The 27,047-nt window shown below is 37.9% G+C and overlaps 1 protein-coding gene across 2 annotated transcripts in view; it reads left to right on the top strand.

The window, feature by feature from the left end:
- LOC102905839 (uncharacterized) overlaps nt 1–26,847 on the top strand; it is a 42,653-nt gene extending 15,806 nt beyond the window's left edge. Inside the window, exons 2-5 of one of the 2 annotated variants that reach the window (XM_076561723.1) lie at nt 4,997–5,145; nt 5,258–5,335; nt 20,885–21,205; nt 25,371–26,847. In XM_076561723.1, coding sequence (XP_076417838.1) covers nt 21,204–21,205; nt 25,371–26,034 — 666 coding nt within the window. In that variant the 5' untranslated portion in view covers nt 4,997–5,145; nt 5,258–5,335; nt 20,885–21,203 and the 3' untranslated portion in view covers nt 26,035–26,847. Of the gene's footprint in view, nt 1–4,996; nt 5,146–5,257; nt 5,336–20,835; nt 21,206–25,370 lie in introns of those variants that run through there. The other variant, XM_006992612.3, reaches the window with a different exon arrangement.
- The last annotated feature ends 200 nt before the right edge of the window (nt 26,848–27,047 follow it).

Here is a 27,047-nt window from a genome sequence, read left to right as displayed (position 1 = left end):
TAGGGGAGCAGGAGATCCCAGCTGGATCAAGAACAGAGAGGGAGAACAAGGAAAGAGATACCATGATAAATGAAGACCACATGAGAAAAGGAAGAAACAAAGTGCTAGAGAGGTCCCCAGAAATCCACAAAGATACCCCCACAATAGACTGCTGGCAATGGTTGAGTGAAAGCCCAAACTGACCTACTCTGTCGTGGTAGAACTCTCATCCAATGAATGAGGGAACTGAATGCAGAGATCCATGGCCCGGCCCCTGGTGGAGCTCCAGGAGTCCAATCGGCGAGAGAGAGGACGGATTGCATGAGTGAGAATTGTTGAGACCATGATTGGAAAAAGCACAGGGACAAATAGCCAAACTAGTGGCAACACATGAACTATGAACCAATAGCTGAGGAGCCCCCATGGAACTGGATCAGGCCCTCTGGATAAGTGAGACAGTTGATTAGCTTGAACTGTTTGGGAGGCCCCCAGGCAGTGGGACCAGGACCAGTGCATGAGCTGGCTATTTGGAGCTTGGGGCCTATGCAGGGACACTTTGCTCAGCCTAAGTGAAGGGAGGAGGGGACTGGACCTGCCTCAACTGAATCTACCAGGCCGAGCTGAATTCCCAGGGGAGAACTTGCCTTGGAGGAGGTGGGAATGGTGGGAATGGGGGGCGGGTGGATCGGGTCGGGGCCAGGGCAGCGGGGGTGGGGTGGGAGGAGGAAGGACAGGGGAATCCGTGGCTGATATGTAAAATTAAATTAATTATAAAATAAAAAAAAGAAAACCCACCACCACCACCACAAACACCAACAACACCAACACCAACAACCACCATGTCTCCAGACTTTTAAAGAGCTCACTGTCTGCTTTGTAAAGCTTTTCTAGAAGCAAGCACAAAATCAGAAAACTCGTGTAATTTTAGCCTATTTAGACCTGTCTATTTCTTAATTATAATAAGAAACCTTAGGTGTAGTAAATGTTGAACAATTAAACAAATGAAATCCTGGAGAGTGGAAGAAGGTGGCATTTGGCTTTTTAGATGAGAATGCAGCATATCTGTGGACCATCTTTTTGACATCTCTTGTAGAATGAGAAACCAAATCAAACCTGCAATCTGGTGACATTCAATATAATACACACATCTCAATGCTATCAGCACTCCCCTGTGCCAGGACGTGGACAGAAATTCCCATCTCTTAGATTGACTGTTCTGACAAAGATATTCAGCAGCTCAAGATATTTACAAATTATTAAATATATCACATTACTTGATCTGTAACATGCTATTAAAAGCATTCCAGAAGCAAATACCTTCACCTTTATGGAAATCTGTAGATGGAGGCCCAGAGAAAAGGCTTTTTAAATTTCTTTTTCTTCTTGCTTCTTAGTCATTTCTTCTTCATTGGAAATTCCATGATTATTAAAAAATCAATATATTAGCATAAAGCTTTATTTGAAGATTTGACTCGTTTTGATATCTGTCACTTGTCATGAATCTTCAACTTGCAATTGCCTTTTCTCTTCATTAGAAGCCATTAATAAGTTGGTTGCAGATATTCTTAAAATGGGCCTTCTTTTGCATGTTATATTCATTAAAATGGATAGGACATGAGACAGTGTTTTAGTGGTTAGTCATTTTATTCACATAATCCATACACTCTCTAACCACTGTAGCAGGAAATTAACTGTCTTTCACTTGAACAGCCAGAACACTTTCTTAGTTTACTTCTTAGGGTTGTAATAATGTTCATTCTATATTTCACTTTTTTGTTTCGATCACAATTCAGCAAGCATGAGCAGCACTAGTATGGGAACTCTCTGCGAATGGAATTTACTGTTTGGAGCATTTACTTGTCCACTTATGTCTTGTGTCTGGAATGGTACAAATGTTTTCTCTGAGAATGATTACAGGGTACATGAAAGTAGAACCAAATCTTCAGGAAGATCAGGGATAGAGTCGTAGAATAAATACTTGTTTTGCAACTAAAAACTGGAAAATAAAATATTAATTTTATTATTATCATTATTGCCAAAACTGTTCCATTCTGTCCAAGTTAATGTTAATACTGAAGAGGGCTTATGTTTGCTATCTGGGCTCTCTCTTTCAGTCAGAGACTCTGAGAGTAAAATGCAGAATCACACCTATATTTGTTTCCCTCACTAGTAGTGACCCTTTATAAACACTTTCAAGCTTCCTGGGAAGAGTGAGCTTTTGCTTCCATTTCTGGCCTTTTTAATCATAAACTCACAGATGCAAATGGCTCCATGATGCTCTCTCACCTACTTCCTCTACAAGAAAACGTGTAACCACACCAAGATCTTCAAGTTGCTCTCTATTCTGATGCAGAATGCTTAAAAGTTTTTTTTTTTTAACGTGTAAACATGTCTTAGTCCTGGCATTACACTTTTATCTCTAAGGTATTTGATTTTCAAAAACTGTCATCTAGTTTTAGAATCATAACTCCAGGGTTTTCCAACTCATGATTTATTCACACTGCACTCAATAAGTTAATTGTGTCCCCTCAAAATGTATACTGAAGGTGATACCTATCAGGTAATATTTAGTATCAAAGTGTGACCTTATTTGGAAATAGGATTGTGAATTTTTTTTTGTCAATGGTCAGTTGTAACTACCATTTTCTCATTTCCTTTGTGCTGATTCTATCAAAACCAGCTAATTGGAAAGACCAATGGGGAAAAAGACACAGTCACTACCTGTATTAGAATATAAACCAAGTGAGCTTGGGATCCTCTGTGCATTCTCTTGTTCTTTTTTTGCAAATAGAGAAGTTGTGTTGCTGGGCTGGATTCACTAGGTATTCCTTTGTGTGACACTGAGATTATTCCTTGTTTCTAACAGAATAATTATGGATATAATTGGGTAAGATGATTTCATACTAGAGTAAGGTAGACCCTCAATCAATGTGACTGGATTGCTGTTGTTGCATAAATAGGGACATTTGGGCAGAAAGTAAAGATGGTAGTAGTGCCTTTATAAATCCAGGAATAGCTGACAGCAGTAGAAGCTGGAAGAGGCAAGAAAGAATATCCCCCCCCTGAAACCTTTACAGGAACCAGTGCCATTTCAAAAAAATTCCATTTAGCCTCTAAAACTGTAAGACAATTTCAGTTGTTATGAATTGAATTAATTGTTGTAAGTTTTGCTTGATGTAATATTTGTATTTGATTCTATAGTACAGTGTGATGATTTGGACATGTAGATACTATGTAATGTTAAGTTTAAGGAAATCAATATATATATATATATATCTCAAGTGATTCTTGACAAAGATGTCCCAAACAATGGAGAGATTACTATATTTCTTCAAAAATATCATTAGGAAAATGGGAGACAAACATGTAGAAGGTTGAAATTTGACTGACTCTCTCATCCTGTATAAAAATCAACTAAAATGTATCAAAGACCAAAATTTAAGAAACCCCAATAACCTGAAACTATGGAAGAACTAGAAGAAAACCGAGTAAATGCCTAAGGACAATGACATGAGCACATTTAGAAAGATAATCACAAAAGCTTAGGAAACAAAACTAAAAAGAAACATATGAGATTGCATTAAATATAAAAGCTTCTTAAGAGAAAATCAGAGCCAATCCATAGAATGGAATTAATACCCACTTAAAAAGGGGCACACATGTACACATAAAGCCCTATATCGACAACTAACCGAATCAAGAAGGGAAAATGATTTGAATAGATAAATCTCAAAAGAAGCAGAAGAAGCCAGCTAATATATTAGAAATGATCAATATGATTAGCTTTCAGGGAAATGCAAATCAAAATACAATAAGATATCTTACCCTAGTTACAGTAGCTTTTAGAATAATAACAAAAGAGGTAACAAATCTTGATGAAGGTATAGTGAAAAAAGAAGACTTTACTATTCCTACATAATAATGACCATGAAGAAAAGTATGGATAGTCTTCAGGAAAACTAAAACCAGACCTACTGTATGATCTAGCTATCCCATTTTGGAGAGTGTATACTGAAGTGTTTATCTAACTATTCTTTTGTTTTGTTTTGTTTTCATTTTTTGAGACAGAGTTTCTCTGTGTAGTTTCTGTGCCTGTCCTGGATCTCGCTCTGTAGACCAGGCTGGCCTTGAACTCACAAAGATCTGCCTGGCTCTGCCTCCTGAGTGATGGGATTAGAGGCATGTGCCACCACCACCCAGCTATCTAATTATTCTTTACCAATAAAAACTCAGGAGTCAGATATCAGGGTAAAAACCTGAATGATCAGAGAAGTGGTGGAGAATCAACCAATGACCTATCTCTCTCATTTCTCCATCCAAAAGGGCTGAGACTCTCTCTAAGCCCCACCCCACTACTTCCTGTCTCTCTATCTTTCCGCAGTCCTCCAAAACCTCTATGGTTAATTTTGGTCAGCTAGTAGCTAGCTCTGCTCTCTGATTCAAAACAAACTTTATTGTCAGTCTTGGGAGCATCAGAATGCAATCAAAATATCATACAACATTTCCCCCCTTTTGTCTAAATAAAAAGGGAAGGTTTTAACTCTGACACAGAAAAATTATATAGAATAAGAACAACTATCAGGTAAGAATTACATTCACAATGTCCAGTCCACTGGCAATTGGCAAATTAAGGGAAAATACTCCATTATCTAGCCTATCTTGGTGAGTCCAAAGTTTTGTACTTAATTCGCTTTCTATCCTAACTTGTATTACCAACACAAAACTATTTTTAAGACCTCAAAATATTTTCTTAGATAAACAATTTAAGCTTTTATGTCTCTCATCCTTATACACTTTATATCTTTTTTGTGAATTTCTTTTCTGAACTTGGTGACAAGGAAAATTATAACTATCTAGTCTTCAGTCTCCATCAGAGACCCAAGAAGGTTAAAATATTACTTGAGTAAGCAGTAAGTGCAGAGTAAACAACTTCCAAAACTATAGAAATGGCAGAAATAACTGGCTGCCTGCACAGTCACCAAAGGTTCCTCTCTAACATTTTGGCATCCATCTTCAGCCTACAGGTCTTGGATATCTGATAGACTTTTCTGTGAAGCAGGAGTTTTGAAGGGCTGTCCTGCTTTGTCTTGGCAAAGTTCAGCAGTCATTTTCTTTTGTGTCATGATTGTCAAATTTGGACAGCATACTGCCAACAGTTGAGGCAAGGTCAGTTTCTTGCATGCCTACCCCATGACATTTATTAGATAAAATGTCTATTGTCCCTAGACATATTTCTCCTTCTATCCTTGTTGATTGATGCCTTTTCTCTGCTTTCCAGGACCAATTATCATTCTTCCTACAGAGAAAAGCCGAGTCAAGATCCAGAGATAAGGGCCCATGATGCCAAGTAATAGAGGTCAGTAGTTATAAGACGGGGACAGTAGGAAAACAGTGGCTGCTGGGAAAGGATCCAGGCAGAAGATTGATGAATACATAAAAGATGCAGAAGGCGGTAACCAGAGATGTCCAAAACATTTATCTGCCTTCACTCTAGGGAAGATTAATTAATGTTATAAATGTTTTTTGCCTCCTTCATGCCTGCTTTTCTCCTTGTAGAATAAAAGCATCATATATACCATTGCTTGAGGGAAACAAGCAGGAGGCAGGTCTGGGGAAGCTGAAGCTAGACAGAAACTCCAAAGAACAAGAACAAAAATTCCCCAAAAGGATGCCCACAAGGGAAAACATTAAAAGTAAGGGGAGAGAAATTGGAGTTGGAACACATGTAGGGATGGTGAATAAGTAATAGCCACATGTAGAATTTGAAACACAAGGGAGCATATTTCAGTGCAAGAAGAGGACAAAGAGGAAGACAGAAAGGAATATATCTAAAAATCCAAGAGCTGTTTAAATGGTAACATGATTGCTTACAGAAGAAAGAAGGAGTAGAAATAAGAAGAAAGATTGAACAATGATGAGTAAAGAATATTAGTTGCAAGAAAGTGCAAGAGAATGAAGATGAAGAAATTGTAAAAGGCTAAAAGACACAGACATGTATGAATGTACAGAGTACTTGAATCAGAAGAATGGGAGATGGAAGCCATTGAGGGTTTCTAGCAATGAATTTCAAGGAGCTGGTACTACTTTGCCTTCATCTTGTGATTTTATTTATCTTACCTTTGCCTAAAACATATAGGCTCATGGTTTGATTTGCAAATTTTTCATTACACCATAATGTTGAAAAATGTTATAGATCTAAAATTCAGACTTTTCCATTACAAAGTTCCCCTATCAGTAAATACTGGAACTATTGGATGCTGAAGATACTACACAGAATGTAAAGAAATAGCATCAAATATAGGGTTTGTCCCCACAGAGCTAGTAATTAGAGTCTTATCTCTGGAATATTAAGTAAGGGATTCTTTAGGTGTGCACGTGTGAGGGATATACATACATGTGTGTGCATGCACACGTGTCTGCATATGGAGGCCCGAGATTGACATTAGATGTCTTTCTTTATCATTCTCCACATTATATATTGAGACCTGGTGCCAAAGCAGAGCTTTCTGCAGCCATCTGGCTAGCTTCCTCAGGGGTGTGTGGGGGGGGGAGGGTTGTTGTGGAATATTATGTTAACTAGGCAAAGAGGTGTTACATTTGTTTATGCTGTGGAATATTACTTTAACTATGTGAAGGTGATACATTTGTTTATGGTGCGCTTGTTTAATTATGTAAAGATGTGTTGTTATTTCACCTTGCCTGCCTAAGGCACCTGATTGGTCTAATAAAAAGCTGAACAGTCAACAAAAAAAAAGCTGAATAGTCAATAGCTAGGCAGAAGAGGGATAGGTGGGGCTGATGGGCAGAAAGACTAAATAGGAGGAGAAATCTAGAGAGAAAAAAAAAAGAGAAGAGAATGAGGGAGAAAGAGAGGGATGTGCCTGGGACCAGAAGCCAGGCACCTGCCAGCCAGCCAGACATGGAGACAGCAGGAAAGAAATAGTCCCGAGGCAAAACATAGATAAAGAGAAACAGATTGAAAAAAGACATAAGAAAAGGCCAAGCATTCATAACTAATAGTCTCTATATCATGATTTAGGAGCTGGCCCAAAAGAAATACCAAAATACCATCTGGTACAGATAGACTTTGTTAGAAAATAAATACATTGCCCTGAGATGGGGGATGTAATTCAATTAGTTAAGTACTTGCCTAGTATGCACGAAGCCCTGGGTTTGATCCCTAGCACTGCATAAAAAGCCCCATGGGGTGGTATATGATTGCAATGCTAACACACAGGAGGTAGTAGGAGGAGTATAGGAAGGTCAAGGCTACCCTCAGCTACATATCGAGTTCAATGCCTGTCTAAGCTGCATGTGATCAGAAGAAATAAGAGAAAAAATCTCCAGAGAAAAATTGTGCTTATTTTGTAATATGTGCACCAGACAAATTGGATTCTTATCCATTTCTAGAGTTTTTATTAATATATTTTCATTTTAAATTACTTGCTTTTGTTATTTTTCCAATTGTATTAGTATATATCAATTGTAGAAAATGAATGTTTTCCCTTGACATTTTCTCTCTCTCTCTCTCTCTCTCTCTCTCTCTCTCTCTCTCTCTCTCTCTCTCTCTCTCACACACACACACACACATACACACACATACACACACATATACACACACATATATACACACACACATACACACACACATATACACACACACACTTTAATTATTTTCACACCCGTTATGCTCCTTTGTCCTACTTCTTCTTCCCACTGGTCCTTTTCTGCTTCCCAAATGGTCCCTCCATTACTTTCATGTCTTTAAAAGAAACACATAACAATGTTCAATCTGGATCCCACATGTGAGAGAAAATGTACAGCTTTTATTTTTCTGAGTCTGGCTTGTTGCATTTAATATGATCATCTCCAGTTCCACCCCCTTTCCTGCAAATGACATTTCATTTTTCCTTATGGCTGAGTAGTAAAACCCCATAGTGCCTATATCTTTTTCTTAGTGCCTTTATGACACATCTTTTTCATCTGTGCATCTTCAACTAGTGCTGCAATAAAAGGGGTCACACAGATTATCTCTGTGGTAGATTGACCTAGATTCCTTCAGATATAGACCCAGGAGTGGCATAGTGGATTATATGGCAGTTCTTTTTATTTTTTTGTGAAACCTTTATACTGATTTCCATAACATCTGCACTAATGTATTTTGAAGACCATGATTTTTTTTCTCCCAAAGGTAATTAGGCTGATAAGGACTCATCTTTCTGGAACCTTCCCCTCCCTCTTCAAATTAGCCAATCACGTCAGATTGTGAAGTCAAGCTCCCACCAATGAGATGAAAAACAGCTACTACATATGTGAGGGGAAAAAGATGGGGGCTCTATTGGCCCTGGTGTGTTGCTGGTTTGGGCTCTGGCACACCATTTTTGGGGAAAAAAAAAACCTTTGTTGAGCCGGGCGGTGGTGGCGCACGCCTTTAATTCCAGCACTCGGGAGGCAGAGACAGGCGGATCGCTGTGAGTTCGAGGCCAGCCTGGGCTACCAAGTGAGCTCCAGGAAAGGCGCAAAACTACGCAGAGAAACCCTGTCTCGAAAAACAAAAACAAAACAAAACAAAACAAAAAACCTTTATTGAGATACTTTTGCTTTGTTTTCTTCTGTGTAGCACTAAGATTGTTTAGTCTTTGATTTTAACAATTAACAGGGTTCCTTTACCCTCACATCTGAGCCAATATTTGTTTTCTTGATAGTGGCCATGGTGGGTCAGATAGAATCTGTGTAGTTTTGACTGAATGTCCTTAATGATTCGAGCTGTTAAGCAATTTTTGTATATTTACTGCCAATTATAGTTATTCTTTTGAGAAATAGCTGTTCAAATAATTTGCTCACTTAGGACTAGATTATTCTTTTGGCATTTAATTTCTTTGAGTTCTGTGTATATTATATATTAATATCCTCTCAGATAAAGATTTCCTTCCAGTCTGTAGTTTGTCTGTTTTTTCATTTTTGTATTTTTCTTTTATTGAAAATGGATTTTTTTTAAAAAAAAAAAATACAGTATGTAGCCTAGGCTGTCCTGGCACTCACTCTGTAGATCAGACTGGCTTGGAATTCACAAAGATCTGCCTGTCTCTGCTTTCCGAGTGAGGGGATTACAGGTGTGCACCACCCCATCCAGCTGTGTCTTTACTGTTGTGATTATTTCTTTTGTTGTGCAAAATCTTGTTTTAATTTCATGCAACACCATCTGTCAATACTTGCTGTTATTATCCTAGGTTATTAGAGTCTTGTTCAGAAAGCTGTTGCCTGTGTCTGTTTCTTGAAATGTTTTCTGTAATAATTTCAGAGTTTTAAGTATTGGTCTTTGATCCACTTTGAGTAGATTTTTTATGTACATGATGAGGCTGCCTGTTCTCTCTCTCTCTCTCTCTCTCTCTCTCTCTCTCTCTCTCTCTCTCTCTCTCTCTCGTGTGTGTGTGTGTGTGTGTGTGTGTGTGTGTGTGTGTGTGTGTGTGTATTTGTGTGTTTGTGGGTATGTGGGTGAGGATGCTGAGAATCAAACTCAGTGCCCTGGAGAGCAATACATGCTCTGCTCTTAACCACTAAGCCATCTCTCTAGCAGCGCCCCCTTCTTTTTTCTTCTTTCATTCTTCCCCTCTCTCTTTCTTTTCCTCCCTTCCTTCTTTCCTTCCCCCTCTCTTCCTCCTCCTTCTTTTCCCTGTCTTTTATCTCTTTTTTTTTTCTGCTTCATCCCTCAAGTGCAAGAATAAGAAGTGTGCATCACCATACTGGCTGAGGGTATCTTCTCTTCAGTATTTGTTTTGGCACCTGTAAAAATTTGGTGCTTGTGGTTTCATGGGTTCCTATGGCAATCTCTTGGTCATTGTGTCTGTTCTTTACTATGATTCTGCAGTAGAATTTGAAATCTGGGGTTTTGATGCTTCCAGCATTTCTCTTTCTCTTCAGGATTGTTTTGGCTATTTAGGGTCTTTGGTATTTCTATATGAATTTTAGGATTTTTTTTTCAGTTTTCTGAAAGATGTCACTGGAAAGTTCATGGGAATTAGATTTAGTCTATAGGCCACCATTGTTAATATAGTCATTTTCACATTATTAATTTCTGCTGATCCATAGAAACTTGAGTTTATTTGTATCTCTAGTGGAGACTTGCTATATGAATTATTGTTGACTATGTCACAGTATATGCATTTTAGGAATATTTCATAGTTTCTGGGGATACTTGGGTCCTTTATTCATGCAAACACTTTATTTTCTTTGCAATAACTTTCTGTGTCTATGAAGTTTAGTATCCAATTAATATTCCCCTAAGAACTCACTGTATTGTTTTGTGACAGCTCCTGTTTAGAAACAGAGAACTGGGGCCTTAAAGAATTTAATTTTGGGGAGTAATGAGGGCATATATATATATATAAATAAATTTAGAAGTATCTTTTGGAGAAGAGCATTATTTTATTATTTATTTATTTAATTGTTTGTGTTCATGTGCATGTATTTGGGGGACACGTGTCACAGATTGATTCTCAACACATATTACAGATCAGAGGACAAGTTGTGGGAGCCAGATTTGTCCTTAGACTGTGCAGGAGACAGAACTCAGGTCATCAAGCACCTTTACCCAGCTGAGCCATCACTTGCTCAGAGTAAGACGTTCTTAACGATCTGAGCCAGATCTGGAAAGGCTCAGAAATATACATGGAAACTTGTGTTGCCACAGAATATTTTATGGAGGAGGAATAAATTGAGATTGATTCTGAAAAAAACTGAGAAGATTTGGGTAACTATGTAGTGAGCCCAAGCAATTCAATATGGGAAACAGGATTTCTCATGACTATAGGAAAATGTAGCCTATAAATTTTCCACTTAAACTTCTGAAGGGGCAAAGGCAGATACCTTTTGCTTTAGTCTTGAAGATTTTATCTATATCCTAATGTTTTGAACTCTTAGGAGATAATGAGTACCATGTCTTTACAGCAGGACATCCGATTCTCCCCTCCATTCCCCAGTTCTGTGAATGTTCTTGATAGTGGAAGGTTTGCTGAACAAGTCAAATTCAAATAATCTGAAAATTGTTTCTGCAGTGAGTATGGCCTGAATACAATATAATATAGTACAAAACATGTTTCAAGTTCTTTTCTTCTAGATTTAAATAACTATATATCTATGTGACTCTGGGTAAAATCACTTTCATCCAGATATTTTCTTTGAGCTTTAAGGATTATGGTTTTAGAGCCTTGATTCACTGAACCCATTAGTCTCTGTTGTTTTACTTTAGACCAGCAGTTCTCAACCTGTGCATTGTGATCCCTTTGGGGGTTGAATGACCCTTTCACAGGAGTCGCATATCAGATATCCTGCATATCAGATATTTACATTACAACTCATAACAGTTATGAAGTAGCAACAAAAATAAGTTTATGTTTGGGGGTCACCACAACATAAGAAACTGTATTAAAGGGTTCCAGCATTAGGAAGGTTGAGAACCACTGCTCTAGACACTGTTTCAAATAGGCATTATCAACTCAGCAGAGCTGGCCCAGAATGGGCAACTTACTTTTCCTCTGTGGACTTTCTAATCTTCTAGGACAAAGTTAAAGGATATTTCATATTTTTCAAATAGCAAATTGTTACTACATATAATTATTTGACCTCAAAACCACTAATTGTCATACAAAATATAAATGACTTTTTTTTTATATAATTCTGATGTGAAACAGTGAAACATTGTCACTTTGTAATACACAAGAGGTTCTTAAAAAGTGCAAACAAGACCTTGCCTAGAGCATTCTAAATTACCTCTTCTATCAGACGGCTCAGGACAATCTGCCTTGAATGTCTTTATTCACCATTGATCACAACTGCCATCTAGGAAGGCCTCATTTCATTACCCTAAAATAAGGTATTTCTAGAGGTTTTGGGAGTCTTCATAATCTCTACTTTTCAAGATATGAAATAAAGAATGGCAGTATAGATCCATCAGTGACTATTTTGTGTCGCCAAAGTGTTCCTGTCTCTAATGTTCTTGCGGCAAGAGTAAATGTTATTAGATATAGCCATGGCCAAATTCCTTAAAACTTTCTAGTTTCTCCATGTGAAAATCAGAGATGAACCATACTTTAAGGAGACTGTGTGGCATAGAAGGAGTGCCACTTTGCTTCAAAAGCTAAAAGCCATGCGTTCAGGCCTGAGTTCTACCATCAAGTCTCTAGTTATAAACTAAGAAAGTTATATAAACTCCATGGCTGACCCTTCAGTTGCCTATGTTGCTTACACTATTTATCATCCAAAGCTATTAAGTGAAAGTCCTGGGAAAGTAGAAAGCCCTACTCAAAAGTGATGGAATTATGGCCTTATATGGCTAAGAAGAGATTACTTTGCACAGACAGGAATAAAATCTGTCTTTCATACTACAAATGTGAAATAGGCCTAATGTAAGAAAAATGTGGAAGTATAAACAGTGAGAAGAATAAGTGTCATTTTATCCATGTATTATAGACAGCTAGATTAGACTCTTTGTGCTGTTTCTCATGTGTTCCCTCTATCCCATGCACTCCTTGAATTACAATAGGGCTAAATACTGATGAAATGATTGTAAGTTAAAAATGTCATAAATCAAACATGTGTTTAATAACACCTAACCTAGGGAACAACAGACTTTGTGACACACTGCACTGTAGAGTATCGATTATTTGCCTTTAGCTGTCATGGCTGACTGGGATATTTTGCTCATTGCTCTTGGCCAGCATTGCATGAGACTAGTGAAGTATGATCTCTACAATGTCCATCACCTTTGCACCATAATAATGTTGAAAACTTGTAAGTTGTACTATTATAAATATAAATAAATCAAACTACTTACACTTTTCTCCTACAACGGTGAGAGGATGCCACACTAATTTACTTTAAAACTTTTAATACAAATAATTCTATTTAACTAAAACATAATCACACCATTTATCATCTCCCTTTCCTCCTTTCAATTAAATTGTTCTTTACAATTTACTTTTTTTTTTTTCGAGACAGGGTTTCTCTGTGTTGTTTTGGAGCCTGTCCTGGAACTCGCTCTGTAGATCAGGCTGGCCTCGAACTCACAGAGATCCTCCTAGCTCTGCCTCCCAAGTGCTGGGATTAAAGGTGTGCACCACCGCCATCCAGCTACAATTTACTTTTATTTGTGTGTATGAGTTTTATTTTCTGCATGTATGTCTGCATGCCATGTGCACACAGTGACTGAGTATACTAGATGAGGGTATCAGATTTCCAGACCTGGAATTATGGACAGTTGTGAGCAGCCATGTCAGTACTGGGAATGGATCCTAGGTCTTCTGTAAGAGCAGTAACACACATACTTTTAAAAAAGATTATTTTTACTGTTTTTAAAGGCTTGTGCATGACATTATGGGACATGTACAGATAGTGAAGTGGGTTAGTATTGTGAAGCCAATCAATATATCAATTATCTTACGTGGATACCCATTTTATTTGTATATGACAAGAACAGCTAAAGCCTATTCATTTGGCAAAAATCCTGGCTATCCTAGCTATGATTAAGTATAGTTCTCTAATTATACATTAGCTATCTATATTGGTTAATAGTACAAATTTGGTACTTTGTATGACTTGACCTACACCGTAGCTGAAGTTTTTCTGTGTCCCGGCCTGCCAGCAGTCGGGACAAATCTCTTCCACTTGCATCTCCCAAGTAAACACACAGAGACTTATATTGCTTACAAACTGTATGGCCATGGCAGGCTTCTTGCTAACTGTTCTTGTATCTTAAATTAACCCATTTCCATAAATCTATGCCTTGCCACATGGCTTGTGGCTTACTGGTATCTTACATCATGCTTCTCCTCATGGCGGCTGGCAGCGTCTCCCGACTCAGCCTTCTTCTCCCCAGCATTCTCCTCTCTCTTGTCCTGCCTACACTATACTTCCTGCCTGGCTACTGGCCAATCAGCATTTTATTTATCAATCAATTATAGCAACATATATTCACAGCATACAGGACATCCCACAGCACTACACCTTCCCATTTCCTACTTCCTGAAAACCATTGTTTTGTTTTTATCTCTATTATTTTTTAAGATCCCACATATAAAGTAAATTTCTTTGTATTTGGCTTATTTCACTGAGTATGGTGTCTTCTATCCATGTGACAAATGGCAGGATCTCCTCTTAAATTTTTTTGCATGTGTGTATGCATGCATGCATGCATTTGTTTGAGGGATGGGGGAGTACATGCCATAGTGCACATGAGGAGGTCAGTTCTCTACTTCCACAATGTGAAGTCTGGGGATCAAACTAGGATCCTGATGCTTGGCAGCAAATACCTTCACCTCTGTTGTAGTGACCCCCAACCATAAAATTATTTTCATTGCCACTTTATAACTGTAATTTTGCTATTATTGTGAATAGTAATGTAAATATCTGATATGTAGGATATCTGATATGGGACCCCAAGGGAGTTGTGACCCACAGGCTGAGAACCACTGGTATTTAGGATGGCTACAGATTTCTGTGTATTAATTCTTTGTCTTGCTACTTTGCTGAATGTATTTATCAGCTGTATGGATTTTCTGGTGGAGTCATTGGGGACTTTGATATATAGAGTCATATAATCTGCACATAAATATATGTTGACTTCTTTTCCTATTTACCCTTATTTCCTTCTGCTGTCTTGTTACTGTAGCTAAGACTTCAAGCATGATGTTGAACAGGAGTGGGGACTATGGACATCCTTATCTTATTCCTGATTTTAGTGGACATACTTCCAGTTTGCAAGACAGTGATTTCATTTGGGCCTGCCTTAACAAACGACAACTTGACCTTTCTCTCCTGCAGCTTTTAATACTATTTCTGCATATCTGGGATAAAGCTGACTTGATTGTGGTAGACAATCTTGTTAATGTGTCCTTGAATTCAGTTTGTATTTTATTGAGAATTTTTGCATCCATGTTCATCAGGGAGATTTGTCTATAGTTTCTGTTTTCAGTTAGATTTTTATCTTTTTTGGTATCAGGGTAATGTCACTAATTCAAAGTTTCAGTCTTTTCATAATATTCCAGAACTCTCTCACATTCTGTTCATTAAACAAACAAACAAACAAACAAACCCAAAACCTCATTGGCCTTTACTGAGTGATATACTTCTACCTTGTCTTTCAGCCCTGTCTTTCAGGTTTTTCATTTGTTTGGGTTTTTTGTTTTTTGTTTTTATTTTTTGTATGATCCTTTATATTGGTGAGGCTTTTCATTCACTTTTTTATTTGATTCATTGAGTTTTTCATTTTTAGCATCATTTTATTTGTATTTTCTTCAGGAATTCTGTTTCTTTGTTGAATTCAATTTTCACATCTTGGATTGAAATCCTTGTTTCATTATCTCTTTTTTGTTCTCCTGGAGTATATTCGTGTCATCTATGAATTGTGTGAACATATTTATAGCCACTCTTTTGAGTTCTTTGTCAGGAAGTCCTTCCAGCTGATTTTCATTAGGTGTCATTGTTATACTTTGTGGAGGAGATGTGTTGTCTTGGTTTTCCATGCTGTTTCTGTTTCTGCTCTGAAACTGTGCAGCTGGAAAATTGATTGCATCTCTTCCTTTTTGTGCAGGTTGCCTTTCTTCTTTCAGCAGAGTCATTTACAATGGTCAGGAGAGGACTAGCCCTTAGGAGGGTTTAAATGCCCACTTTCCTCTCTCACATACACATTTGTTCATATTCTCACTTTTACTTAAGTCTTTAGCATGGCTGTTCCTCTGTTTCAGTAGATAATTTATTTCTCATGATAGCTTAATGTCTTTGTGGTATTCTTGTATCATTGTTTGAATTTACCCATTAAGCATTTAAGAATTATTAGAAATGTTTTGCTCTGGGGTGAATTACATGTTTACATACCCATATGCTTGTAGGGTGGTTCAAACAAGCATTTCTCTTTCAAAATAACATGTGGTGTGGAATTATTCCTCACTTACAATCTTACCACTCAATCTCATATTATTCATGTTGTCTCTGATAGATAGAAATGTTTATTCTTATCCAGTCTTTGAATCTGACCGCACGTTTCTCAGCAATTCTGTCACATGTAAGCTATTAGGTTTTGAGTTACAAGGCACAAATGCTGAGTAAGCCATATCACTGATCTCAATTGCTTTTTTTTTTTTTTTTCTTTTTGGTTTTTGGTTTTTGGCTTTTTTTTTCCAGATCTCAACACCAATGAAAAAGAGAGCTAGAGTCAAAGAAAACATAGCTTGACAGAATTGGAAGTGCTTCAAGAAACATACAAAAGCAGTGTGTAGGCACTGGACAGATGGTTCAATCAATAAAATGCTTGTCCCGCAAACATGAGGACCTGATTTTGACTTCCTGTACCATTTTAAAAAGGCTGGTAAAATAAATGTGCCTGTAATTCTAGCACTGGGGAGGCAGAGACAGGAAAATCCTTGGGGCTTGTTCTGTAGCCAGCCAGTCTAGCCAAATTGCTAAGTTCCAGGTTCAGCAAGAGACTCTGTCTCAAAAAATAAAGTCAAGAATTCTTGAGGAATGACATTTGATGCAACTTTTGGCCCCCACACATGTACACATACATATGCATGTGCTCCTGCAAACACATATGCATACATACAGAGACATATACACACAAAGAAAAAAACAGTATGTAGCTAAAATTTTGTGGCCAAGACAAACTAGAGTTTTTAGCCTCTACTGAGATTGTGAATAATGGTGGAAAGATACTCTGCCAGAAGTCAGGAAAGGAATTTCTAGTTTCAACTCACATGATAGATTTATGTAGGGCCTATGCAAAATTATTTGCATTTTCTAGAACTTATTTTCATCATCTATTAGATGAAAAGTGTCATAGTAATAGATGCTCTCATGAGTTTCAATTGAAAATTTAGTATCTGTGAGGATATAAAGAAGGTAGGCCTTAGAAAGTCAGGATTTGATTTAGGGAGACATTGTTTACTTTGTTCAAAAAATATTTCCTACATCTGATATATTGTGTTAGACAGTTCTTGTTTTGTTTTTATGTATTTAATGGTGAGAACCCTAAGATCTACAGTCTAGGCAGATTTCAAGAATATATATAGCAATATCATGAAATATAGTTCCCATGCTGTCCATACATTAAAAAATGTATTAATACCAAATGAAGTTTGTTCCCTTTGATCAATTTCTCTACATTTTCCTCCCCCACCATCTACAATAATCACCATTCTCTGTTCTATGAAGTTTGAGAAGTTGAAAAGATTAAAGGATGATTCATCCTTCCACTGAAAATGCCAACAGTACTATTACTTGAATCATGCCATTTAGATTGAGACAGCTTTCCAAACTCAAACTCTGTTTTTCTTCAGTTGCCCAAGTTTATATCTAATCATTGTTCTTAGCATCTCTGGTGTTTTTTGTCTGTTTGTTTGTTTCCTTAGTTAATTAATTTTTTAATTTTTGGTAAGGAGGGGCTGCTTTTTTATAGAAAACATTTTCTTTGGGGGTGAACTAGTAAATTCAGAGTGTGGATGGGCACAGAGGTTTAAAACTGATTAGTATCTTCAAAGACTAAATTTTAGTTTATCTGAAACACGTCTTTAATGTGAAGTGTCAAGGAGGTCTATCTTGGTCCCTGTCCTAATTCAGTATTTTTTTTGTTGACTTAAATGGGGATGTTGATGATGAGATTAAATACATAGATGATGCAAATCTGGGTTGGGGCAGTAGTACACTTAAAGACATTAGTAGGATCTGTAATATCCAAAAGTCATTTTGTAATTGATATGGACTTTTAATGTGTTTGAATTGTATACATGGTAGGAGAAGGAAGACTCAGAGGTTACCTATTACTGTTTTTAGTCATTAGTACTCTACTACCAGGACAGTCAGACAGTTGGATCAGATATTCTTGTAGCTAGAGTTTTCCTGCCTTGCCCACAGTCAGGACAAATCTCTCTCACCCGCCAGTCCCACAGCCGCTCAGACCCAACCAAGTAAACTCAGAGACTTATATTGCTTACAAACTGTATGGCCGTGGCAGGCTTCTGGCTAACTGTTCTTATATCTTAAATTAACCCATTTCTATAAATCTATACCTTGCCACATGGCTCGTGGCTTACCTGCATCTTCACATGTGGCTTGTCATGGTGGCGGCTGGCAGTGTCTCTGACTCATCCTTCCACTTCCCAGAATTCTTCTCCTCCTTGTCTGACTACTGGCCAATCGGTGTTTTATTTACTAACCAATCAGAGCAACACATTTGCCATACAGAACATCCCACAGCATATTCCCTTGGCAACAAAACCATCTTTTGTCTCTCTGTATCTGTCTGTCTGTCTGTCTGTCTGTCTGTCTGTGTCTCTCTCTCTCTCTCTCTCTCTCTCTCTCTCTCTCTCTCTCTCTCTCTCTCTCTCTCTCTCTCTCTCTCTCTCTGTGTGTGTTCTCTCTCTCTGTCAGTCTTGTTTAGATATGAGATTATTTCACCAGGTAGGGATTGATTTTCAAAGTTAGGGAGTTGTGCAGCTAGAGTTTATTGGAGAGTTAGTACGAGTTATTACATGCTTGTAATTTGATTTCTGCTGTTTAATGGCTTGGGGAAAATATCTGCAGTGCCAGATAATGGCATTATCTATTTAACAACAAAACACCTCAAAATTCTAACCTTGAGAGTTTAGCTTATTATGTTTAAGGTGCTGTGATGAACTATAGAAATTAAATGTTCTTTTTTGGGACCCCCAAACTTGTATGGACCCCCAAATATTTGTATGCATTATTTCATGCTGCATGATGATGTTTGTTAGGGCTAAATGAAAGGCTGAAAATAAAGCAGCAACCTTGTGAATAGAGAGAAGGGAAGGAAGGAATATGAATATATATATATATATATATATATATATATATAGTCTTGGATGGTCCTTTTCTTTTCTTTTTTTTTTTTTTTTTTTTTGGTTTTTTCGAGACAGGGTTTCTCTTGTGTAGCTTTGCGCCTTTCCTGGAGCTCACTTGGTAGCCCAGGCTGGCCTCGAACTCACAGAGATCCGCCTGCCTCTGCCTCCCAAGTGCTGGGATTAAAGGCGTGCGCCACCACGCCCGGCGGTCCTTTTCTTTTCAAAGATATGGGAACTTGATATTAGCCAAACTACTGAAGACTTCTGGTAATCCTTTCTGTTTTGGAGTACCAAAGGCTTTTTCTTTCTTTTTTTCCGTTTGGTGAAACCCTTAATTCTTATGCAAGCTTGCATAGGGAAATTAAGCAGGGAAATTTTGACCTATTTGTAGGCTTATCAGGCATAATGCAAGGTTTAATATTAGAGAGGGTGTGTGTGTGTGTGTGTGTGCATGACCAAGAATTGAAGCTAAGGTCTCATACATTCTAACTAAATGTTCTACCATTGAGCTATAGCCCTAGCTTAGTTTGTTTCTTTTTTCAGTGTGTATCCTTTCAAATGAAATGGGAGCCCCCTACTGTTCTGCACCACCAGATGCTCTGTTCTGCTAATGAAGCAATGAAGTTGAGAATATACTTTGGCTTTGGCAGAGGGAAAAAAGAGCTGGTGCTAGAGCTCATATATTGAAATAGACTAGGGGTCTGTTTATTGGTCTATCATTCTCCAGTGGCAGATCATCAAGGACAAACATGTCAGTTGGGAGCTGCCAGCTGCATATAGTTCCTTTGCAAGTTCTTGGGGGGATAATCCTGGTTAGGTATGAGTGTGCAGTGCCACCGGTATTATAATGTCAGGGCAAGTCCCCACTTTCTGTTGAACAGCAAAAGTTGGATTGTCTACAAAAATGTTCATCTTCCATAAGACAAGTAGCAGCATCTTTTGAGAAACTACAAACTATATTTGAAGTAGGGAAAGATTCTGGAAGACCATGACTGTGAGTTCCTAAAAGTGTGATGTCATTTTGGGGTTCCTGATTCTATGGTCTCTCATACTTGTCACCAGAGGCCACTTTGCCTCAACTCCTTGCAGTCTCACATTTTAAAAAAAAATGATTTATTTTGGGTTAGAGAGATGGTTCTGAGTTTAAGAGCACTGGCTGCTCTTGCAGAGGACCCAGGTTTGTTTTCCAGAACCCATGTGGAGGCTAACAACCATCTCTAAGTCCAGTTCCAGGGAAACGTGGTGCCCTATTCTGGCCTCCCTGCGCAATGCACACATGTGGCACATCCACATACATGCAGGCAAACCACTTATAAAAATTAAAAAAATTAGTTTTTGTATATGTGTATGGGTATGTGTCTATGAATACGGGTGCCCAGGAAAGCCAGAAGAAGGTGTTAGATCCCCTGGAACTGGAGTTATAGACAGTTATGAAATATCCAATGTGGTTGCTAAGAGTAAAACTCCCTTTGCAAAAGCACTATATGCTCTTAACTGTCGAGCTATCTTTCCAACCCCTGCAGTTTCACATATAAACTTTTTTTTTATTCTACTGGAAATAGTCTTCAGCTAAGAGTACAGAAATGTGAATACTAGTTCTGGCTTTATTGGTGTTGCATAGATACAAGCTAATATTGTTACTTAAGCTCCACTGTAGGCTGGCAAATTTGGAATTTGCTTTTACTTGAATATTCATATTAAAATCCCTGAACCTCCCTTCTTTTCTTCCTTCCTTTTTCTCTCCTTGTAGCTCTTGTCTTATTTGTCTGTCTCTGTCCTGTTTCTCAGTCTTTGTTTCTCCACCCACCTCCCCCCAACACCACACTCAGTAAAAATGTTATAAAAATGAAGAAAAACCCACTGCATTTCTTAGCATAAACCCTTATGGAATCACTGAGAAGTTGTGAATTTTAGGGTATTGCAGCCTTAAGAATCTGACTCGCTCATGAAGTTCCACTTTATTTCCCTTGCATGTGGCTGTTTATTTACTTGTTATCCCGCCTTCTTTCACAAAGGATTTAAATTGCCAAGCTTTAACTTGTTCAAAACTTCAGGTGGTGTTCCAACTGATGAAGACTGCATTCCTCACATCTTCAAAGGGAAAATCAGAAGTTACTGCAAAAATAGAAGTATCAGCTTTTCCACATTACACACACAAACACACACACAAAACTATTAAGAGCAGTGATTCAGACATTTCCTGTGAAATCTGCCTTAGCAAATTCCTTGGCAGAGCCATTAGATGAACAGCTTACCCATGGCTTCCAGTGAAATGCAGCCTGGAAAACGAGAGATATAAACAAACGTTTACCCCGGTTCTGTTTACCTACACCAACCCCTTCGGGAGTGTATCCGGTTGGATTCTTCATCATCATGTAAGTATGACCTCTATTTCTGAATATGTCTAATTAGAAGCATTAAGCATGTCTGTAACTAATCTCAACAAACATGTATGTCAGTTTGGATATGAAGAAAAAAATGTAGCCAAATCACCAGCAGATGTGAACGTGAGGTTTCTTTTTTTTTCCCCCTTAAATTGTTATACCCAGTGTACTCACTAAGGACCTAACTCTTACTATGTATTACTGCCTGTTAGCAGATTTTTGTATGCATGTACATACGCACGTTTCTGTTTGTGTTCTTCCTACTGGATTCTGAACTGATGGAGGGCAGGCTACAAATCTGTATCAAATATTTTTATCTTTGGTGTCATAACAGTACTGATTAGAGACTGTCTTGCTGTATTAGGAAATGAAACTGCATAGCCAATCCTACTACTGCTGGTATTATTTTCCATTTTCAGTTCGACTAGTCTGACTTCATAAAGCAATTAACTTGGCTTTTACCAATTAAAAAAAACACTTTGTATTTTGTGAACACCCATAATTAAGCTTGGCAATGTAAACAGAGTCCATTCATCAACTTTAATTCACACAATCAGATTTCAGGTTGCTCTTTTGTTTGAAATGCATTTACATTTCTCTTTTAGAATAGTTAATGAAACACACCTTACAAAATTATCACCTTTAATGTGACAAGTTTGAGCATACGCACATATGCACGAAGCTATTACCACAATGAATGCGATAAACACAATCAGATTGCTTTTGATAGAAATCATAGTACATAGTTACACTTCTGTGTGGCTGGGAGTTGTTGGGTTTCACATCCTTCAGAGGTGATGTAACTTGACATTTGCACGTCTTCACTCATGCAAGGGTCTTTGAAGTGGTATTTCCTGGCCCAGATAAGGAGATATGGTCATCTACAGAATTCTAAACAGCAGTTTTCTGACTCAGTTCCCTGCCCTGGCCCACTTTGCTCTAAGAATTATTCATGAAAGAATCCCCTTTCTCATCAACAAAGGCATAAATGTGATGACTAGACTAAGATTAGCCTGGCTGACTATTGATTTTGGGGGGTGGGGTGGGGGAGAATCTTCCAGTCCCCCCCCTCTCTTAAAGATGATTGGAATAAGGCATCTGGTCTTCTTCTAAAAGTGAGAAAGAAGTAAATAGGAAAGAACACATGGGGTAGTATATAAGACCTGCCCTGAACATGTTTTTTTGTTGGTTTTTGTTTTTGTTTTTGTTTTTTGTGATTCAAATCGTTTTGAACAAATGACATGTAAAAGATATTTTCCTTGGGCATTTATTTTGTCCTCATTATTTCTTTTTCCTCTTTCAGTGTTTCATAATGTACCCAGTGCCTTTCTCTTTATTCCATTTGTAAATACCTTGAAAGCCATGTCTTTTGATATGCCTGTGCCAATCACCTAAGATACTTTTTCTTTCCTTCCAATTTTTTAAAAATTGAAATATAATTCCATCATTTCAGCCTTCCCTTTCTTCCCTCCAAACATTTCCATATCCCCCTCCTCATTCTCTTTCAATTTCACAGCCTTTAAAAAATTGTTATTGCATGTAGGTGTGTATACACATCTATATTTCTAAACAGCTTTCTCCATCTGTATAATTTTACTTAGATATATGTTTTCAGGGCTGACCATTTGGTATTGGATAACCAACTGGTGTGCTCTTCCCTGGGGAAGACTGTTTTTCCCAGTCTCAGCAGTCCTTAGGTGCCTGTAGTTCTTTGTAAAATTACCCCAAGGTTACTTTAATAATGAAGGATTTAAAAGATTGGTTTTAAAGGCAGGGAAAGCAGAAATACACCAAGGTTGACTTTTTTGAAAAATTCTTTGTGTATTGACATCCTAACATGTAATTATACATTAATGAAAATGATCCAAAGGTAAGTTCTTGTTGAATCATTGAAAACATGTTAGGATGTGAAGAACAAAAATTTGCTGGTTAGACAGGCCTGTATTAGAAGTGGCTTCATTTCTCAGTCATATGTGAATTTGGTCAAGTTATTGAGCCTATTAAAGCCTTGGCGTTTTTATCACTAAAATTAGGATCACTTTTTCTTTCCTTTTTTATTTTTTATTTTTCAAGACAGGGTTTCTCTGTTTAACGGTCCTGGCTGTTCTGGAATTTGCTCTGTAGCCCAGGCTGGCCTCGAACTCACAGAGATCTGCCTGCCTCTGCCTCCCAAGTGCTGGAATTAAAGGCGTGGGCCACCGTGCCCAGCTTATAAGGCAGTGCAAAATATAAAAAGAAACCACCTGTCATCCTTTCATCCCAGGAACAAATCCTATGTTATCATGATGTCTGATTCTAAACATGTTTTTGAATTTGGTTTGCTACAGTTTTGGTTGAGTAGTGTCCATCAGGCACATGGCTCCTAATTCCCTTGTTTGTTAGAGATGATGTTTTCAGGACTCCAACTAAAAGTTGCAAAGTGGCTGTTCAGCTTTATTTAATGGTGTTAAAAACAAACAGAACACTCCATGAGCAAATAAGCACTTTTGAACTGATGGTCCACTTCAAAAATTTGAATTATCTGACTGAAAAGCCTGTATCTTGGAAAATCCAAAAGGTATGACAACACAGCTTAATGGCCCTGATAGTGTGAAACTAATTATTAACCTTCAGCTAGGGACTTATTCAAATTGGCTTTCTGAACCCTTAGACATTTTTAAATTGTGTCTCCCATGTATGTTTTCTCGTAGTCATGCTGTCTTGAGGACAATAGTTTTAAGTAGCTCACATATCAAACTGCATTCTGGAATTTTGAGATACTATCAGAGACAGACTTTTATGTAGTTTTTCTCTGTAGTGAAAATACTCCTACTTTACACTTCGCATCAAATTACATTTCAAAAATGTAATTTTTTGATTACATTACAAGCAAAAGTCATCTGAGAGGAAGGAACCTCAAATGAGAAAATGCCTCCATGAGATCAGGCTGTAGGCAAGCCTGTGGGGGCATTTTCTTAGTGATTGAGGGGAGAGAACCCAGTCCATTGGGGGTGGTGTCATCACCGGGTTGGTAATCCTGGGTTCTAAAAGAAAGCAGGTTGAGGAAGCCATGAGGAACAAGCCAATAAGCAACACTCCTCCATGACCTCTGCATCAGTTTCTGCCTCCAGGTTCCTGCCCTGTTTGAGTTCCTGCCCTGACTTCCTTTGATGATGAGCTGTGATATAGAAGCATAAGCCATATAAATCCCTTCCTCCCTAAGTTGCTTTGATCATGCTGTTTCATCACAGCAATGATAATCCTAACTAGAAAATGCTATCAATGTGTAATGATTTCCTTATGAGGAGGTTCATCATGTCACTGTTGTTTTAAAACCTGCCTCACAAAATGCTCTTCGTTAGTGCCATGATGGTAGATAGGACAGAAGACATAGAGGAGATTTCAGATGACCGGAAAGAAGGTTCTAGGCATGCTACTTTTAAATGGAAAGGATACCAATATGAAGAATAATTTGGGGGCTGTAGAAGAAACAGTTGTTAGCTTTAAAATGTATTTCTGTGTAAAGGAGGGGAGAACATTTAAATATCACATTTTCTTTCATTCTCTTAATTTCATTTAAAAATTATGAGTGTAACATTTCCCTCTCATTTCTAGTGCACTAATCAAAAAGAATACTGTTTTTTCCCCACTAGACAACTGCTCCAAGAATTTTCCTGATTCTGATATAATAATCTATCTGCTCAGGGACATTTCTTCTAATTCTTTGCTAACTCTAAGTGATCAGAAGAAAAGATCAAACACTGAGACATCAGTTTATATGTAGAAAGCTTTGAAATCGAAGAAAGGTTTTTTGTTTTGTTTTCTTTGAGAAAGGGTCTCTCTAGCACAGAACTGGCTGTCCTGGAATTCACTATGTAGACTAGACTAGCCTTGAACTCAGTTATCTCCTGACCTCTGTGCCTCTTGAGTGCTTCGATTAAAGATGTGGGCCACCAAACCCAGCACTGGGGAAAAAAAAAGATTTTTCTCTTTGCCATCAATTGCCACCAAAAGTAAAATGTCATTTCGTATGCCTGTGTGACATAATATGAAACTAGTTTTAACCACGGGAAAGAAAATAACACCATTGAATCGCTTGCACAGAACTATAGTTTCAAGTGCTTTAAGTTGTTTTGCATATAATCTTCTATCATTTTTCTTCTCTACTCTACTACAGGAATCCTGCCCAACTTCACATTTTAAAACATCGAGACCATATGAAAGACCTCCGAAGGTACCTGGTGTTCAAATACATCCAATATCTAGTCCTACCTTCTCCCAACACCATTATCACTCTACTGGGATTGCTGGCCAGTCTGTATGTCATGCTGATACTGACATTTCCTTCTGTATCCAGAAAATCCACTGTGGTGTTTATTAGTAACATAGCTCAGGCAGACATCTTAGTTGGCTGCAGCATTTTTTCTGCCATTACAGAAGGTGTGATAAAGAATGAAACATTGGCAGCTTCTTTTCAATTTGCCTTGAGGGAGAACTTCCAAATTGCAAACGTCCATGCCAGTTCCCTTTTACTCAGCTGTGTTAGCCTTGAGGCTTTTCTGATTACTTTTCTTCCAGTAGAGACACGCCACATAAGGAATGTTAGATGTGCCAGAGTAGCTTCTAAGATCATCTGGGCTGCTGTAATTACTGAGTGTTTCCTTTATCAGCTTGAGTGCATCAAAGGCCTCAATATCTCTTATATTGGCATTTATAGGCAAGTTCGGCTATTGATGAATTTCTGTTATGACACCACAGCATTGCTGAAATTGCTTATTTACCCAATTGGAGTTCTTTTAAGAATCTTCAACATATTTCTTTTCTATAAAATGTATTTCTGAGACTGTTATAGATAGTTAGAAATGTGAGATACAGTGCCCAATTGTTTTGTCAAACACTCATATTTAATGGTGCTGTGAAGACATTTTATAGATACAATTAACTTTTAATTTGCTACCATTAAGAAAAAGACTAACATCAGTAGTGAAAATGGACCTCATCTAATCAGCTGAAGGCCTTGAGAACAAAACACAGGTTTTCCAGCGAAAGGAATATTGCCTGAAGACTGGTAACATGAGGTTCGAAGCTGTTGTCTGTACTGCATATTTCAGCCTCAAGACCACAGCATCTGTGTTCCTGATGTTCCAGCTTTGTGTTCCACTGTCACAGAGTTTGAACTTTCTAGCTCTGAAAAATCATGTAAGACAACTTAAAAGAAAGAGAAAATGCAACTTGCTTGGCCTGGATAATGTCACTTATATGTGCGTTTTCAGGGCTGACTACTTGGTGTTGGGTAACCAATGGGTGTGCTCTTCCCTGGGGAAGACTATTTCTCCTGCTCTCAGCATTTCTTAGTTGCCTGTAGTTCTATGTCTAGGGTTGAGGCCTTGTGATCTTTCCATCTCCATATTAGCCTGTCTGTTGGTGTTGTCCTTGTTCAGGTCATGTTAAGGCAGCCATGTTGGTAAGACGTCATGGATGTAGCTTCTGACATTACTAAGAGAGACAGTCTCAGAGCAAACTCCCTTATCTCCTGGCTCTTAGAATCTTTTCACCCTCTCTTCTACAATTACAATTGATGAAAAAAGAGGCCATGAATTGAAAGAGAGCAAGGAGGGGTTTATGAGAGGGTTTGGAGGGAGGAAAGGGGAAAAATACTGTAATCATATTATAATCTCAAAATAAAAAAATAGAGAATGTCATACCTTATATGTTCTGTTTATTTTTATTTTTAATTTTGGAGAACCCTGACCAATGCTGAATTTTGCTACTGAGAGTCATTTCAGAGAAGCGGATTCTTACAAGTTTTCTGAATTAGTTTTGGGATTTTGAAATATCTTCTCTAATGTGACTA

The sequence above is a fragment of the Peromyscus maniculatus genome, chromosome X (assembly GCF_049852395.1).
Source record: "Peromyscus maniculatus bairdii isolate BWxNUB_F1_BW_parent chromosome X, HU_Pman_BW_mat_3.1, whole genome shotgun sequence".
In the NCBI taxonomy this organism is placed as follows: Eukaryota; Metazoa; Chordata; class Mammalia; order Rodentia; family Cricetidae; genus Peromyscus; species Peromyscus maniculatus.
Note: the sequence above shows the minus strand (reverse complement) of the source record. Positions and strands in the feature narration are given on the sequence as shown.